This window comes from Jatropha curcas, chromosome 8 (genome assembly GCF_041381405.1).
Source record: "Jatropha curcas cultivar XTBG-Jc1 chromosome 8, XTBG_Jcur_1.0, whole genome shotgun sequence".
Taxonomy (NCBI): Eukaryota; Viridiplantae; Streptophyta; class Magnoliopsida; order Malpighiales; family Euphorbiaceae; genus Jatropha; species Jatropha curcas.
In genome coordinates, this window is record NC_143158.1 from 2,009,035 (window position 1) to 2,024,478 (window position 15,444).

Sequence of the window (15,444 nt, forward strand, 5' to 3'; positions counted from 1 at the left end):
CGAATGCTGGGATGAATAGGCAGGAAGCCTTTTTCTATTTGCAAAATAAAATTTCATTTTTACTTATTTTAATAGTTTCTTTTGCCGCCAAAACGAAACCCAAAGTGGGAAGATAATGACCGCTCACCAGCTGTCATTATTCAAGAAATTTGTAGAAGCAGATCTTTTGCGTGTATTTTTAGAAACTAAAAAACGTGGCTGAATGCAACCTGAAGAGTCAAATTTCTGTAAAGCACTTCTCAGAAGGACAGAAGCCACGTTAAGTCTGCGTGTGAAACACGTTAAAAATGACTAATTAAAGATTACTTTTATGCGAGCAATTGCTCTTTGTTTTGCTGCTTGGAAGAGAGTTGTGACTGGAACTCTGGGAGGAGATTGTATCAGATTCAGAATACGAGTTAGGTACATTATATGTAACAGAAGATAATGTATATTGCTTAGAAATGGGCTTGATGCATTTTTTTTTTTAGTTCGTTCTTTTGGGAATCCAACAGTACTTAAATTTAATTTAATAAATTATTTGACTTTCTCTATCTATTCATTAAGAAACCAATATCCTCAACTACCAAATGAATTAATCAAATCCCTTTATTTTTATACTATATGCTTTAAGATTTCAATATTCTCACCTACCTTTTTTTTTAATCACTACACTAAGTTCTCTTTTGTAATATTCAGTTATTATACATTATTAGTTAGTTAATGTGCTAAAAAATAAAAAAAAATAGAAGTCGTAGAACGCAAAGCCTGTGTAAAATTCTATCTTTAAAATAATAATAATAATAATAATAAACAGGATAGCCCGTTTCACATGATTAGTTAGTCTAAGAGAGAATTTATTTAGATAAAGTTGAGTAATTCAAAACTTAATAGTCATGAACAATTGGGATTAGAATAAGAACTAAATTTTTAATCAGTCAAGAGATAACAATTAAAATAAAATAAATGAATGGAGTATGACTTCAAGAGCTGACACATATATTTAAAAATAATAGGAAAAACAAAATTAAAAGAATAAGTAACAGAATATAGTAATGTACTATATGAGGGTTTGGTTCGCATTATAATATTATACATGCCTTATTTTAACATTTTTGTTAATTTTTATTTCTATTTCAATTTTTTTACAGCAATAATATCGTGAATTGCAATTAAGGATATATTATAAATAAAAAATGTATATCCTTTTGAAACTAAATAAAAAAAAAATGTATATAATTTTTGAAAGAATATATATGTCTTTCTCTATTAATACATTACCTCAAGAAATATATTGCCATGCTAGGATATTAGATTACGTAGCAACTAATTTATTTGGTCTTTGGCCTGCGTGTTTTGCTCCCATATTTGAATATCAGCGCGGAATTATATTTATTTTTATTAATCTTCCGTGACGATTTATCCATATTCCTCCAATAGTCCAACTGTATACGATTAAAATATTCTTAATAAAAAGAAAAGATAAAAATAGAATGAGGGAATACGTGGCAGGATTCAATTGGCCTTGATTGTAGATTTACCTAACCAATAAGCGGGAGGTTGATTAAATCCTCACAGCCGGAGCCCGGAGGCTACTGAAAGGGCTGCTGCTGATTCCGTTCTATTTCTCTCTCTGAATAAAACGAACAAACCAAAATAAAAGATTCCATCCACTTCGGGGTTGGAGTGGGACCCATACATTATGCGATATTATTAATTAAATGTACGTCGACAACTCCAACAGAAACAGCACCTAACACTCCAATACTTCTAAATCTGGTTTCTGGTTCCTTTCCCTTCCTTTAACAGCAGAAACAAGAGAAGCAATCATCGTGATGGGGCGAGAGAGCGTTGGATTTCCACTTCTGGAGGAAAATGTTTCCGCCGATAAGGACAAGAGTTTGAGGGGGAGGAGGAGGAAAGCTCTCTGCTTCTTACTTGGTTTCTTCATCATCTCAAGTCAGTTTGAAACTCAACGTGTTTTTTGCTCTTTAGATTCTTTCTTTGAATCAGAAATTCGGAAATTCACAATCTGAATAAGTTTTAAATTTGTTTTTCCATAAAATTTGCAGAATTCATCAACTTATCATTTAGAAAAAAAAAAATATTGTAATTAATTAATAATAATCTGTATAGTGTGAGTGAGTGATTGCTGTTAATCATGGTAAATTATATGTAGGACCTACTGTTCCCTGAGGGTAAAACGGTAATTACGTTAGTGTTGTTTGGGTTTTGCTGTTTACTGTGCTTCTGTTACAGTGACAGAATTCATGTGAGAAGATTCATTTCAATGCTAAGCGGAGTGTTTGAACTTTAGTTGCAGGCATAACGACATTTGGAGGCGATTTAACCAGCTGGTTGCTAAGGGAACGGAACAACTTGGAGAAGAGAATTAAAATTAATGATGCTGATGTTGTGGAGTCAGAGCAAGGCGTTGTTGCTGCTGATGATGGCAGATGTTCTGAAATTGGGGCATCAGTGCTTAGACAAGGTGGGCACGCTGTTGATGCTGCAGTGGCAACAGCATTATGTGTTGGTGTTGTTAATCCAATGGCAAGTGGAATCGGAGGTGGAGCTTTCATGGTTGTCAGGTCTTCCTCAACTTTGAAAGCTCAAGCTTTTGACATGAGGGAAACTGCTCCCTTAGCTGCTTCAAAGGTTCGTAGTTCTGTCTTTCAGTTGATATATGCAAATTTTGACATTTCTTGCTTTGACACCCTTTGATGCTTTTAAGTTTTTGGCTGTTCCTGTTTGGTGTAAATGAATTCCACAATATTTATTTAGAATTTTTTGTTTTCAATTTTAGTATATGAATGTGTTATGTAATTTAATATAGCTAAACAAATTTAATTTTTTATAAACGAATTTTGTATTTCAATCTCACTTAATAGTAAACAATGGGTTAATTTAATTGTTCAAAACCAGAACATGTATGCAAACAACATTCAAAACAAGTATTCAGGTCCGCTGTCAATTGGCGTTCCGGGTGAGATTGCTGGCCTGCGCGAAGCTTGGAAACGATATGGACGTTTGGCTTGGAAGAATTTGTTCCAACCTGCCATTAAACTCGCCAAAGATGGCTTCATCGTTGCTCCTTATCTTGCATTATCAATAGCTCGTTCTGCAGAGAAAATCATGAGTGACCCTGGATTGCGGGAAATATTTGCACCAAACGGAAAGTTGTTACAAGCGGGTGATAAATGCCATAATTTAAAGCTGGCATGGAGCCTTGAGGCAGTTGCAGAGCAGGGGCCACAAGCCTTGTATAATGGTACTGTTGGTGAGCAGTTGGTGGAGGATATAAGAAAGGCTGGTGGGATAGTAACAATGGAGGATTTGAAGAATTACAAGGTGGTTATAACAGATGCAATGGCTGCAAATGCAATGGGCTACACTATATATGGAATGCCACCTCCTTCAAGTGGGACGGTTGGGCTTTCTCTGGTGAGCTATATCCTTTCTCATCCCTTTTATAATTAGTTATAGTAATTTAGGATTATTCTAGCTACTTTCAAATGTTGCAGTATTGCTCAGTCAGTATAATCAAATTATTGCCTAAAGTAACTTTCTAGATTGGATTCATCTAAACTTTGGACATCAAACAGGTCTTGAACATCTTTAATAGCTATGGAACTTCAGATGCTGCAAAAGGGAATCTTGGTTTACATCGATTAATTGAAGCATTGAAACACATGTTTGCTGTTCGAATGAACTTGGGCGATCCTCAATTTGTAGACATAAAGAAATATGTGTCCGAGATGCTTTCCCCCTCTTATGCTGAGCATATTCGAAAAAGAATAATCGATAATACCACTTTTCCTCCAGAATATTATTTTCATAGGTATTAGTTATTCATAATATTACTGATATAATCATCAATAAGTAACAATTCTAAAGCTTTATTTCTTCCTTTTCAGGTGGAGTCAGCTAAGAGATCAGGGAACTAGCCATTTCTGCATTGTTGATGGGGAGCGCAATGCTGTATCTATGACTACTACTGTAAATTATGGTTTTGGAGCTGGAGTGCTTTCTCCATCTACTGGTATTGTGCTTAACGATGAGATGGGTGACTTCTCAGCACCGACAGAGGCAACTCCTGATATGCTTCCTCCAGCTCCGGCTAATTTTATTGAATCCAGTAAGAGACCTTTATCTTCCATGACCCCCCTTATTGTCACCAAGGTATAACTTATAGTCTTGTATATAACAGTTTCATTTTCATTTTTCAATTTTTGAGTTAGATCTTCTGGGCCCAATTCGCTAATCAAGAACAAGATTGGAGCTTCTCTTTAAGCTTAACATGGTAAAATTTGCAGGATAATCAGCTAGTAGGGGTTTTAGGTGGTAGTGGAGGAATGGACATCATTCCAGCAGTAGCACAAGTTTTTATTAATCGTTTTGTCTTGGGGATGGATCCTTTAACTGCAGTTCAGAATCCAAGGGTCTACCATAAGGTTTTTGAAGAATATACATATATATATACACAAATTTTTATTTCTTCGATTAACGTCACTTATTTGAAAAGACCATTGACTTATCCTTGACTTTGTGCAGTTAATTCCCGATACTGTTATGTATGAGAATTGGACAGTGATCGATGGCGATCACATAGAGCTTGCTGAGGAAACAAAGAAATTCTTAGAGGAAAAGGGACATCAACTGGAGGGTAAAGCAGGAGGAGCTATCGTCCAGCTCGTCATTCAAAACCTTCAAAAAACCGTTAATATGGGCCGTAAAAATGGAAGGGAATTAAATGAACCCAGAATTTTATATGGAAAACTCACTGCAGTAAGCGATCCTAGAAAGGATGGGAGACCCGCAGCAGTTTGAACCGTAAGAATTTTTTGTGATGGGAATTCCATTTCCAGAATCTCCAAGCCAGTATATAGGACATTATTGCATGTATGAATCACATTTGGATTACAACTTGTAAAAAAATTCCATCGTTGCATATAAAATGCTTGGTTAGCACACGAAATTCCTGCAAGTTAAACATACATTCTTTGAGACTCATCACCGTTGAGCATAAGCTAAAGGCACCAAGGGAGGGCTCATAGCAACAGTAAGAATTAAGGGAATTTAAATTTATAACCTTCTACTAAATAGATATCTGAATACAAAATTCTTGGGAATGCTATATTAATATCACCAACAAAATTATTAAACCACCAAGATAAAAACAGAACAACATTAATACCAAGTTTTTCCACTTACCAAGGGAAGATATAAGAAATTTTGTGAATTTATAAGCTTATTTTACAATAGACAACAAGAAACATAAAAAATGCAAAACCATCGAAAATCCAGGAGTCTGCTTAATCAACTCTTTTCATGATGATTTGTCCATCAGCTGAATTGGCGCCAGGATGTTAGACTTGCTTGTCTCAACAATGCAACCGTTCATGACCATCTCCTCCAACATGAAATGCGCCTTTTCTAAATGGAACATGATGTCTAGCTCACACTGGGAACATGAAATCGATATTTCAAGTGAACCAATAGTGAAAAATATGGAGGAAAACTGAGAGAGAACTATTTGTAACACAAAAATTGCACGAGAACACTTACCACATTGCCAAAATGGCGATCCATGGTTTCAACTAAGAGATGTATGAATTCTAAAATTGCAAGCTCATTCTGCAACAAGCAAGCAGAAAAAATGTTGAGAAACACTTGGCAGGACTAACAATTGATAACCATACAAAAACAGAAGGAATTATGGATTGCTCATTCTCTAGCTCCGTAGATTATTCGCTCCATAATTAAAACACTGCAACTGAGACCATGTCAACTCTCATGTTAAGTATTTGAATTGCCACCGAAAGATTGAAATGTTTCATACAACCAAATAATATGCATAATTTTCATACAACCAAAGCTTGAAATGTTTCATACGTTCAAATAATGTGCACAATTTCCAAATGATTGTATCTTTGTTACTATTTCTGTTCCATAATACTTGTCAGATTTAGAATTTCACGTTTCTTGAGAAAACCGTTAAATTTGTTTAAATTACAATAAATTTATTGAGTAAATTTGACCATATTACCCTTAATTTATTAAGGTAATTCTTTGAGAAAACCGTTAAATTGAAGTAATAATTATTTGTCATTTATAAAGGGTAAACATAGAAAAAAAAAATTTACTGCTCTTTGAAACCATAGCGAAGGTGACAAGTATTTTAGAACAATCTATGATTTCAAATGTGTCAAATATTATGTAAGGTAGTTAGCATGTTTTTACATGAAAGATTTCATAAAACACAAAATAATTGGTATTTCTGAATGTAAATAGTTAATGCCAAAATCCTGGTTCTGCTAACATAGAATTCCTCAAGCAAAGCACCCATTTTGCAATTTTAGGAGGAGAAAAAAATATAGAATAGGAAGGAACTTACTTCATCATTGTCGACTCCAACCAGGAAAAATAATGATGCATAGCGCCTATAAACAATCTTGTAATTGCGATGCTCAACAAAAGAACACTGTCATTTAGGATCCAAAAACGATAACATCAATGAGAACTGTGAAAGTTCAATAAAAATTTAAAAATTTAAAAACCCTAACCAAGAACAATCGAAACTCAGAACAAGATTTACGAAGGAGGCATTAAGATCAGAGGAAGGAGATCTGGTTCGTTGATTGAATTACAGAGAGCGTCTGTATAGCAATTAAAAGTAATTACGAAGGAAAAAAAGGAGAAAGAAAACCTGTTGCTCGGTGCGAGCGAGGCATTTGCGAACAATTTCGCCCTCAAGAGCACGGCGTTCTTCGAGGGTGAGCCACTCGTAGTATTGGGCAAGACGTGTTTGTCCTTGCTTATTAACCATTAATATGAATCTAATTCCCATTCCTCCTCTTCTCTAATTTACTGAGTCGACGATCTCTTCTTCAACAACAACCTCAGACAGAGAGAGCTGTGATTTTATTTCTCCAGCAGGGGATCAAGGCAGGTAGCTCTGTAATTGCATTTATTAATTCATTATGAAATGAAATTACGATTAGGGGGGATTTTTATTTTCTTCAGCACTTGGATTTCGATATAAAAAAAAAAAAAAAAGGTCGTCTCCTGTAATTATGAGGGAAACGATGACACCTATTTCCCGTCGTTCATATTGGGCCGATAAAATGGGCTAAAATTTTATAATGCTTTGAAAAAGGGCCCAAATATTTCTACTGGGCCAAAATAGGCCTGATTTTTCATATTGGGCCCAAAAATTTTCTGATTTAGGCCCCAAATGGGCCTGGTTTTCATATTGGGCCGAATATGGGCCTCAAATTTCTAACTGGCCCAATAAACTGGGCCTAGTTTTCCAAAAATGGGCCTAGTGTTAGGTTTATTGGGCCCACTAATTGGGCTAAAATGGGCCTGACTTTTATATTAAGCGGATACATTGGGCCTAAAATGTTCAACATACCTGTTTTTCATATTGGGCTTCTAATTTTTTATTTAGGCCGTCCAGTTTACCGATCAACTCCGGCAAATAGAGATCGACATCTTGTATTATGTAGAAAAGCTAGCGAAATAAATGAAGAAAGAGGCATTGAGATCTGAGAAAGGAGACCTGTTACGTTGATTGAATTATAGAGAGAGTTTGTTAGCAATTAAAAGAATTACGAAGTAAAAAGTAGAGAAAGAGAAGCTGTTGCTCGGTGCGAGCGAGGGATTTGCGGACAATTTCGCCTTCGAGGGCACAACGTTCTTCGAGGGTGGGTTACTTACCCGTAGTATTGGGCAAGACGTGTTTGCCCTTGCTTATTAACAAATTAAATATGAATCTGATTCCCGTTCCTCTTACTCTTTAATTTACGCCAAATTTGGTTCTAGAACTAGAATTGCATAATGAGCTATAGAAGTTGGGTCTGATTTTTCTTAATGGGCATTTTTCTGTGTTTGTATTTTTTTCATATTAATATTTTTTTTGATAAAAAAATTACACCTAATACTCTACAATTTGACAATCATCCTCATATTAGGCTTCCAGAGACAATTTCGAAAATAAAAATAAGACGAACCTAATCATACTTGAAATCCATTGACAGTGAATACAAAATGATTTCTGTTCTTTTTTTATTCTACGTTGCCCGTTACCCTTGACGAAAATACGAGGAAACATTGAATCGTTTAACCTGACTAGTGTTACTGTAACTCGGTTGGCTGGATCTTTTTCGATCCACGGCTAGCCTGCCTTTTAGAGCGCTGATACGAATGACTTTCGTTAGGAATATGGCAACACAGAGCCAAGCTGAACCATCTTCTTTTAGTCAAAGTCTGTTTTCTGGATTTGCATTTCTCTAATGCATCATCAGATCCACTTTTCTTTAATGACTTGCATTTCTCTACTACATGAGCCCCTCGTTGCTCTAATGCATGCTCAGATCCACTTTTCTTTAATGCATTCGTTTCCCTCTGAAAACAAATTACAGAACTTTACCTGGATTTTCTATCAAAAACAAACCTACAATGCCCTAATCAACATGGTAGTGGTTTTTAATTTTCATTTCAAGCCATAATGGGAAATCAATTAATCAAAAGGAAAATTTGTATAAAATCACAAAGTGGGAAATGCTTTTAGTATAATATAACATAATCCGTGTCATCATACACTGCAGTCCGGCCAATGAGCTAAATTTTCTCATTCATCTTTGTCATTATTCACAACAATAAATGACTTACCTCAGCAAACAAGTCTACCATTTCCTAATCCACTTAAAAAGGCAAAGATAGTAACAATCTTATAGAGAACATTACAGTTTCTATCTCAATCACATGGAGCTGACCTCTTTCTTTGCCACAGGGCCATCTGCTTGTTTCTTACTGTCTATCAATAGGCTTTCCTGTTTTCCTTCTTCCTTTATTTTGGCGTTATCTTCTTTCTTGTCTTCAATCACATCTTTATGACACCAAAAACTGGGCTGATTTGTTGAGGACAGAAGCCGTGCCCACATCCTATCTGTTATAACCACCTTGTTCTGTTTCTCGGTGATTCGCTGAAGAGCAACCAACAAAGACAGACCCACTCAGTACCAAACCAAATTTTGAATTTAAGTTAAGAAAATGACACGTCATCTCATTCACTAATGAAAATATAAGAACTTACATGGAAGGGTATATAAGTTTGTCTGCCATTCACAAGACCACTTGTAAACCCAGTGTAACCAGCCATTGCTCCATGCACAGCACTTTGAGCAAGAAGCGTGCAATACACATTGTCAGATGCATTGCTTGGAACAGCACGAATCATATATGTAGGATCTGTCAGGGAGAAGGATAAAGCAATAATTAATTACCTCAGTCAAATAACAAGATTTTCAAATTAAGTCCATCAGTTGATCTATGTTATTCGAACCTATATATTTGAGGTTTATAGTCATCTTCCTCTTCTTTGCAAAGAAATCCTGCAAAAATTGGACAAACCAATAAATTTTACAAGAAATGCCGTTGAATGCTCCTCTGTGATAATACTGACATTAGAGCAGAAGAGTTTGAATTAGAACCAATACCTTGATCTTCTGTGATATCCACAACCCAACATCTTGGAGAAGCTTGTTTCCTGAAGCATCCTGTTGGGTTGATTGCATGGTCTCAGTAAGTAACTCCTGTCCAGCACCTTCAGCTATCACAATAACCATGTGCCCGTTCTCTTTAAGACATTTTTCTATGTATTCAAAAAGGCCACCTTCCCCTTCTAGATAAAAAGGTGACTCTGGAATCAAGCAACAATCCACATCTCGGCTTGCAAGAGTAGCGTGCATTGCAATAAATCCTGCACAGCCAAACAGATTAGTAACAAAGAAGAGTCATTTGTTAGACAGTTACTTTCGCACTAATTTTACCAAAATTAAGCTCTTGCAATAAACAAAGTCCACACTACAGTCTGAATTGACAGACATATATTAAACATTCAAGATGGCGGCTAGTACTCAAAACTAAGCATGTAGAACACCCATAAAATGTTGTCAATATGCAAGTATGGTGAAGTTCAGCTTCTTACTATCTGATGAAGTTCTTTATGGATTTAGGAAGTAGAACAGGACCAAGAGAAAGGGGCGTCCTTCATTAGGTCCAGAATTAAATTTTATAGACAACTATCTAGGTGATGACAAGACCTAGAATTAAATGTTCAGACCAGCCAGCTTGGGTGAAAAAGGTAATGTTCGGTTTGATTCCATCCAATCCTATATTTATTCAAGATGGAACAGGTAAGGATGCTTTAAGAGCTAATTGAATTGCAGATGTCATCATATAGGAGTTTACCACTGTAGCGACCCATTAGCTTCACAAGACCAATACCATTCTCGATACTTTCAGCTTCAACATGTGCTGCATTAATAGCACGTTGAGCCTCCTCGACAGCAGTGTCAAACCCAAAGGATTTGTCGATGACCTATAATGTATAAACAATTTTGAGAATGTCTTAGCATAAGGTACCATGATTAACTCAGAAATCCGACACTTTGGTAAGTCCAACTGACTTACTGGAATGTCATTATCAATTGTTTTGGGAATGCCAGCAACTGCAACTTTGAGACCTCTTCTTCTAACTTCCTGCGATGTCAAAGATCAAAACTTACAACAAAAACACCAAAAGAACGGAAAAAATAAAGATAAGATGCATTCTAATAACAACTAATCAAACGACTTATATGCTTCTAGAGCATCTAAAATCATGATCAGTAAGATACTGCTAATGAAAATAACCTTAAATTACCTCAAATATCACTGATGCTCCTTTCTGAGTTCCATCCCCTCCAATTATGTAAACCTGAGTTGCAAGACAAACTAACATTAATCATCAATCGATTGGACAAGCTGATAACTCCCGAATTATGGAGAATAAAACTAATAAATAATATATTTCAACCTGATTAATTCCCCGATCCTGAATGCTATCGACTATCTTTGAAGTATCATGGCCACCTCGTGATGTCCCGAGGATGGTGCCGCCACGTTTATGAATATCATTTACAACCTTAGGTGTCAGAGGAATAGTATTTCGAGCATAGAAACCCCTGTATCCCCCCTACAGATGCCATTAACTTGTCAAAAAGATGCCAGTGGATATGCAAAACAAAGCATTCAGTGAACCTAAAATATTTAATGGCACTCTCTTTTTCACAAACACCAGGGAACTATTGAAGAAGAAAAAGGGAAAACAGGGAAAAAAAAACCCCTTAAAAATTACACTTAACGTTAACAGCGCAAGAGAGAAGATGTAGGCAAATGAGGAATGCAGTTGAATAAATATTGGAGCGCAGATCAGGCTATTTACTTACATCTATTCCCAGAATTCTCTTCACGCCATACATGTGGTACAAGCCACATACAATTTCCCTAATTACCGTGTTAAGTCCAGGGCAGAGACCCCCACATGTAACAATGCAAGCATGAACTTCATCTGATTCAAAATAAACCTGAGAATATCGGATAAGTGTATTAAGAAGATGCAACGCATTTAGTGTTCCATCACTCCACAGTATGCATGACGCGCATAAAAATTACCCTTTGGCGAGGTCCAGCACGTCGGAAATGTATCCCTCTTGGACTATCCTTATGAACAACAATCTGAAAAAAAAAAAAAAAAAAAAAAAAAAGGAAACACAAAATTAAACAAAGGCTAACATTCACTTTCTATTTCATCTCCTATTCCTGTAGCCCCATAACCAACTACATCTTAACTGGTCACACATTCAATCTCTGTAATCAAGTACCACATCTAGGGTGCAATTTATCACAAACAATTACATCATGTAAAGGATAAGGGGTTTTACCTTTTGTGGAACAGTGTCGTCCACATGGACAAAATATTGCCTAGGAAAATAGAAAAATCAATACGGTAAGCTAAAAACAATTAATAAAAAAAAAGGGTGCAAACAGATGTTGCATAAACAGCAAGTAAAATTACAAGTGTGAAGGAAGGTGAATCAACTCACTTAACAACTGAATATGCAGGATTGTCTTGTAAAGGATTGGAATAAGTCTACAGTAGAACCAAAAGAAAAGCAAATGTAAGCCATGGTTTAAATAAAGAATTTCCAACAAAGAACCAAACAGCCAATTAGCCAGAAAAATGAAACGAACAGCAACAGCATCATGTGCTCTCAGGAAAGTTGTAAAATACAGCTTTCGCTGTCAAAATTTGACGGCAAACCAGTTTATCATGGTACGAATCTATCTGATCATATTATCAAATGTTAATTACATAGCAACAAATTATAAATGCCGACAATATAATCTAAGTAAAGAGTTTCAAATGCTAGCATGTCCATACCTATATTAAAATAAATAAATAAATAAAGCAACCGTTAAATAGATATAAAGGAGATTCTCTATCCCGTTTGGTTGCTGATAAGACGCAGCAGACGCAGAAAGTGTCAACATCCGCCTACATTTAGATTATAAATTTATAATCAAAAGCAACCATATGATTAACTGAGTTAAGCTCGTCAGTATAAGGAAAATAAATCGATTTCACTTTAACTTCCTATCCCTCCATTTTCAAAAAAATCAATCAAGCAACCAACCACGACATACGTATATAATACGTTGGCATTTTCCTATTCATATATACTTATATACGCGTACACGATAAATATTAATATATACAATAAAAAATTAGGGAAAGAAAACTGTACAGGGAGATCAGGAAGGTAGTCAGTCAAATGAGGAACATCTTCGAGAACATAACCGTAATCGCCGGTCACGATCTTCGGCTTGTAGTTTCCATTACCGCTAGACATGGCGCCTCTGGAGAATCCGATCGATGAAAAACCAGCACCTAAATCCGATGTAGGACCACTAAAACTAATCGAAGAAGAAGAGAAATTCCGTGAAGTGGAAATCTCCGGTTTGGAAGTTTCCAGAAAGCGAGATTTCAAACACGATATTGACGAATGATTAGCAGAGAAAATAGAATCCATGCATCATAAAAGAAACTCTAGAAATTGGATATACGGATGCAGAGACACCCATACTTATAGGAACCACTGTTGACCAAATGAAAACATACGACCACAAAACCAAAATTAAAAATAAAATATTAATGTTTAGACAACACAGGAGAAACAGAAAAGGATGCGCTACAAGTTTGCGTTTTGGTTTCTGATTGCTGGTTTTGAATGGTGTTTATAAGCAGCCAAAAAACAGGTGGCCATTACTTGTTTCACTTTTAGCAGTGGTTTTGGCTGGTTTAACTTGAAAATAGAAAAATTTCCAAGAGAGAGAAATAAAGTTAGCGTGGAAAAGGCGAAAGAGAGACAGAGAGGGAGAGAGGGAAGGAGGGAGGTAAGGTCGTTTTGGGGAATTTAGATGTTCTAGATTTTCATTTTTTTTTTCAGTGAGAAAAAATTAAATTAAACTAAATTAAATTTGCCTCGTTTGGCACAGTTTATAGTTTCGTGAGGGAAAATTATCTATATTTACTATTGACCTTCCAATGGTTTCGGGCGGCGAGAGTGATGGGTTAATAGATTGGACATTCGGGTGGGTCTTAACTAGAAAGTAAATGTTTTTATATGCTGAAAATGACGGACGGGTCGGTCTTGATTTTTCTTGTTTGAATTTGGACTGGCCGAACGGATTGTCTTGATAGTAATAATTGTACTAAATGCAGGCTTTGATCGTACTAATTGTATCAAATGATTTTGAAAATTTAATGTGTTGGTCTGCTGTTGTTATTACTAAAACTATGATAATTATAGTGTGTGGGAATAATGTCATATTAGTAACAATTTGGGCAGTCAGCTGAAATATAGAATCTCCATTTTTTTTTCCCATTAAAACTTGAGCTGAGCATTTAATGAATATAATCCCTGAAAGGAAGAAAGTAGTATAACCTAAACAATGATAGATTAAAATTAACAAATGATTTTTTGGGGCTAATGTATAAAATATAAAAAATTTTGAGGGGAAAAAAAAAGATTTTGAGAATTTGGGAAGCTTCCTCCTAATTATGTTTAATTTTAATTATATATTTGTAGGATATCTTTGTATAATCTTGTACACTACAATATTATATATTTTCAAGTAATGTAATTTGTTGAAAAAAATGGCTATTTCAATATATTCACAGTTAATGTTGTATTTATTTTCATATTTTTATATGCTATCAGCGACAGTGAATTTACACTATAAAGGGATTAATTGATCGTTCATTTTTCTTTTCTCATCAATTTTCTATAGATACCAATGTGTTTTTCCCAATTAATCCCTCTTAACATTCAAAGTAAACTATTTTTACTAAATTCTATTATATATTGATCCTCCAAATTTTTTCTTCTAGATTCACGACTGACTATAATTTATTATTATTATTATTATTATTATTATTAAAATTCAAGCTTATCACTTCATAATTAGTTGTAAAAAGAAAGGGTTTTAAAAGAATATTCAACTGTGAATGTAAAAAGAGTTTTAAATTTTTCCTTTATTTCAACTTTCATATATATATATTTAAATTTTTTTTTTTATCTCTTTAGTGATGATGTAGAGTATTGCCAAATCTAAATATAATGTTATTATCTCGACTCAATGAATAAAAAAATATATATATTGAAAGACTAAAAGACGATAAAAGTTTATTTGATATAAACGTAGATTGTTTAACGGAAATTCTTTGCCTATACTATATTCATCGTCACGTTTATGGACCAAATTAATCACAGTAAGAATTTTTTTAAAAGTGTTCTAACTTTCTCTTTTTTTTTTTTTTTTTTCAGTCTATGGTTAAAATACCATCATTTAAAAAAAAAAAAAATTTATTCTCCATGAATGGGGCCATGGACCCGTCTATGTAAAATTTTTTCTTGTTTAATAATACTTTGTGAAACTTGCTATTTTCGATTGGAAAAGTAAAATTTGTAAAATTAATTATATTTTATAATTTCTTATATTTTTTTGGAGGAATTATTATTTCTTATATTGGAAAAAGTAAATGTTGTAAAAATTAATTGTATTTTATTATTTCTTATCTCTAAACAAGGAAATAATATTTATAGTTCTAAGATATTTATAACTTATCTTTATTTTAACTTTCATTAGAATTCAATTTAATTATGCTCAATTACAGTCGAATTAAATAAAATTTTTACAATTTATATTGTATTATTACAAAGTTTTAATACTTAATTATTCTAATATAACTAAGAATAATTTAAAAATTAAATTAAATTACTTATTTCATTGATTTATTAAGTGTTGGAGAACATTTTTACATAATAACTTAATTCAATTATATTAATTAATTAAATCGATTTTTTACAAAATATTATTAACGTTACGTTAAAAAAATATTCTAGATGAGTTAGAATTATTTAATTTGACTATTTTTTTATTACTGTAATTAACATGTGGACTCATTGAAAAGGCTACAAATATTGACTATTACAATTCAAAAACGACGACCTCAAACAGAGTGAATTGTCAAAAACAAAAGTCTAAAAATAAATATATGATAAGCTATTAATT

General features: G+C 34.2%; 3 protein-coding genes across 5 annotated transcripts; 1 reads left to right on the top strand and 2 right to left on the bottom strand.

Annotated features, from left to right (window-relative positions):
• Positions 1–1,586: 1,586 nt before the first annotated feature.
• Positions 1,587–4,957, top strand: GGT4 (gamma-glutamyl transpeptidase 4). 2 transcript variants are annotated; one of them, XM_020680969.3, is made up of 7 exons: positions 1,587–1,938; positions 2,303–2,637; positions 2,905–3,423; positions 3,585–3,820; positions 3,897–4,161; positions 4,296–4,433; positions 4,534–4,957. In XM_020680969.3, exons 1-7 carry the CDS (start codon positions 1,815–1,817, stop codon positions 4,807–4,809), a joined length of 1,893 nt encoding a protein of 630 aa, XP_020536628.1. In that variant the 5' UTR covers positions 1,587–1,814; the 3' UTR covers positions 4,810–4,957. The 2 variants fall into 2 exon arrangements, with proteins under 2 accessions (XP_020536628.1, XP_012076826.1); XM_012221436.4 differs by having other exon boundaries at positions 1,589–1,938; positions 2,297–2,637.
• Positions 4,958–5,090: 133 nt separating this feature from the next.
• Positions 5,091–7,031, bottom strand: LOC105637811 (SNARE-like superfamily protein). Its single transcript, XM_012221437.4, has 4 exons — positions 6,689–7,031; positions 6,377–6,463; positions 5,548–5,616; positions 5,091–5,443 (listed from the first exon to the last, which is right to left on the bottom strand). The coding sequence occupies exons 1-4, from the start codon at positions 6,827–6,829 to the stop codon at positions 5,309–5,311; spliced, it is 432 nt and encodes a 143-aa protein (XP_012076827.1). The 5' UTR covers positions 6,830–7,031; the 3' UTR covers positions 5,091–5,308.
• A 938-nt stretch (positions 7,032–7,969) lies between these two features.
• On the bottom strand, positions 7,970–13,280 carry LOC105637812 (ATP-dependent 6-phosphofructokinase 7). Of its 2 annotated transcripts, XM_012221438.4 has the most exons (14): positions 12,615–13,280; positions 11,913–11,959; positions 11,751–11,790; positions 11,482–11,544; positions 11,256–11,393; positions 10,844–11,002; positions 10,691–10,744; positions 10,459–10,527; positions 10,237–10,366; positions 9,483–9,745; positions 9,329–9,377; positions 9,080–9,234; positions 8,760–8,969; positions 7,970–8,388 (listed from the first exon to the last, which is right to left on the bottom strand). In XM_012221438.4, the coding sequence occupies exons 1-14, from the start codon at positions 12,897–12,899 to the stop codon at positions 8,119–8,121; spliced, it is 1,932 nt and encodes a 643-aa protein (XP_012076828.2). In that variant the 5' UTR covers positions 12,900–13,280; the 3' UTR covers positions 7,970–8,118. The 2 variants fall into 2 exon arrangements, with proteins under 2 accessions (XP_012076828.2, XP_089581159.1); XM_089725033.1 differs by lacking the exon at positions 7,970–8,388 and having other exon boundaries at positions 8,539–8,969; positions 12,615–13,273.
• Positions 13,281–15,444: the final 2,164 nt, after the last annotated feature.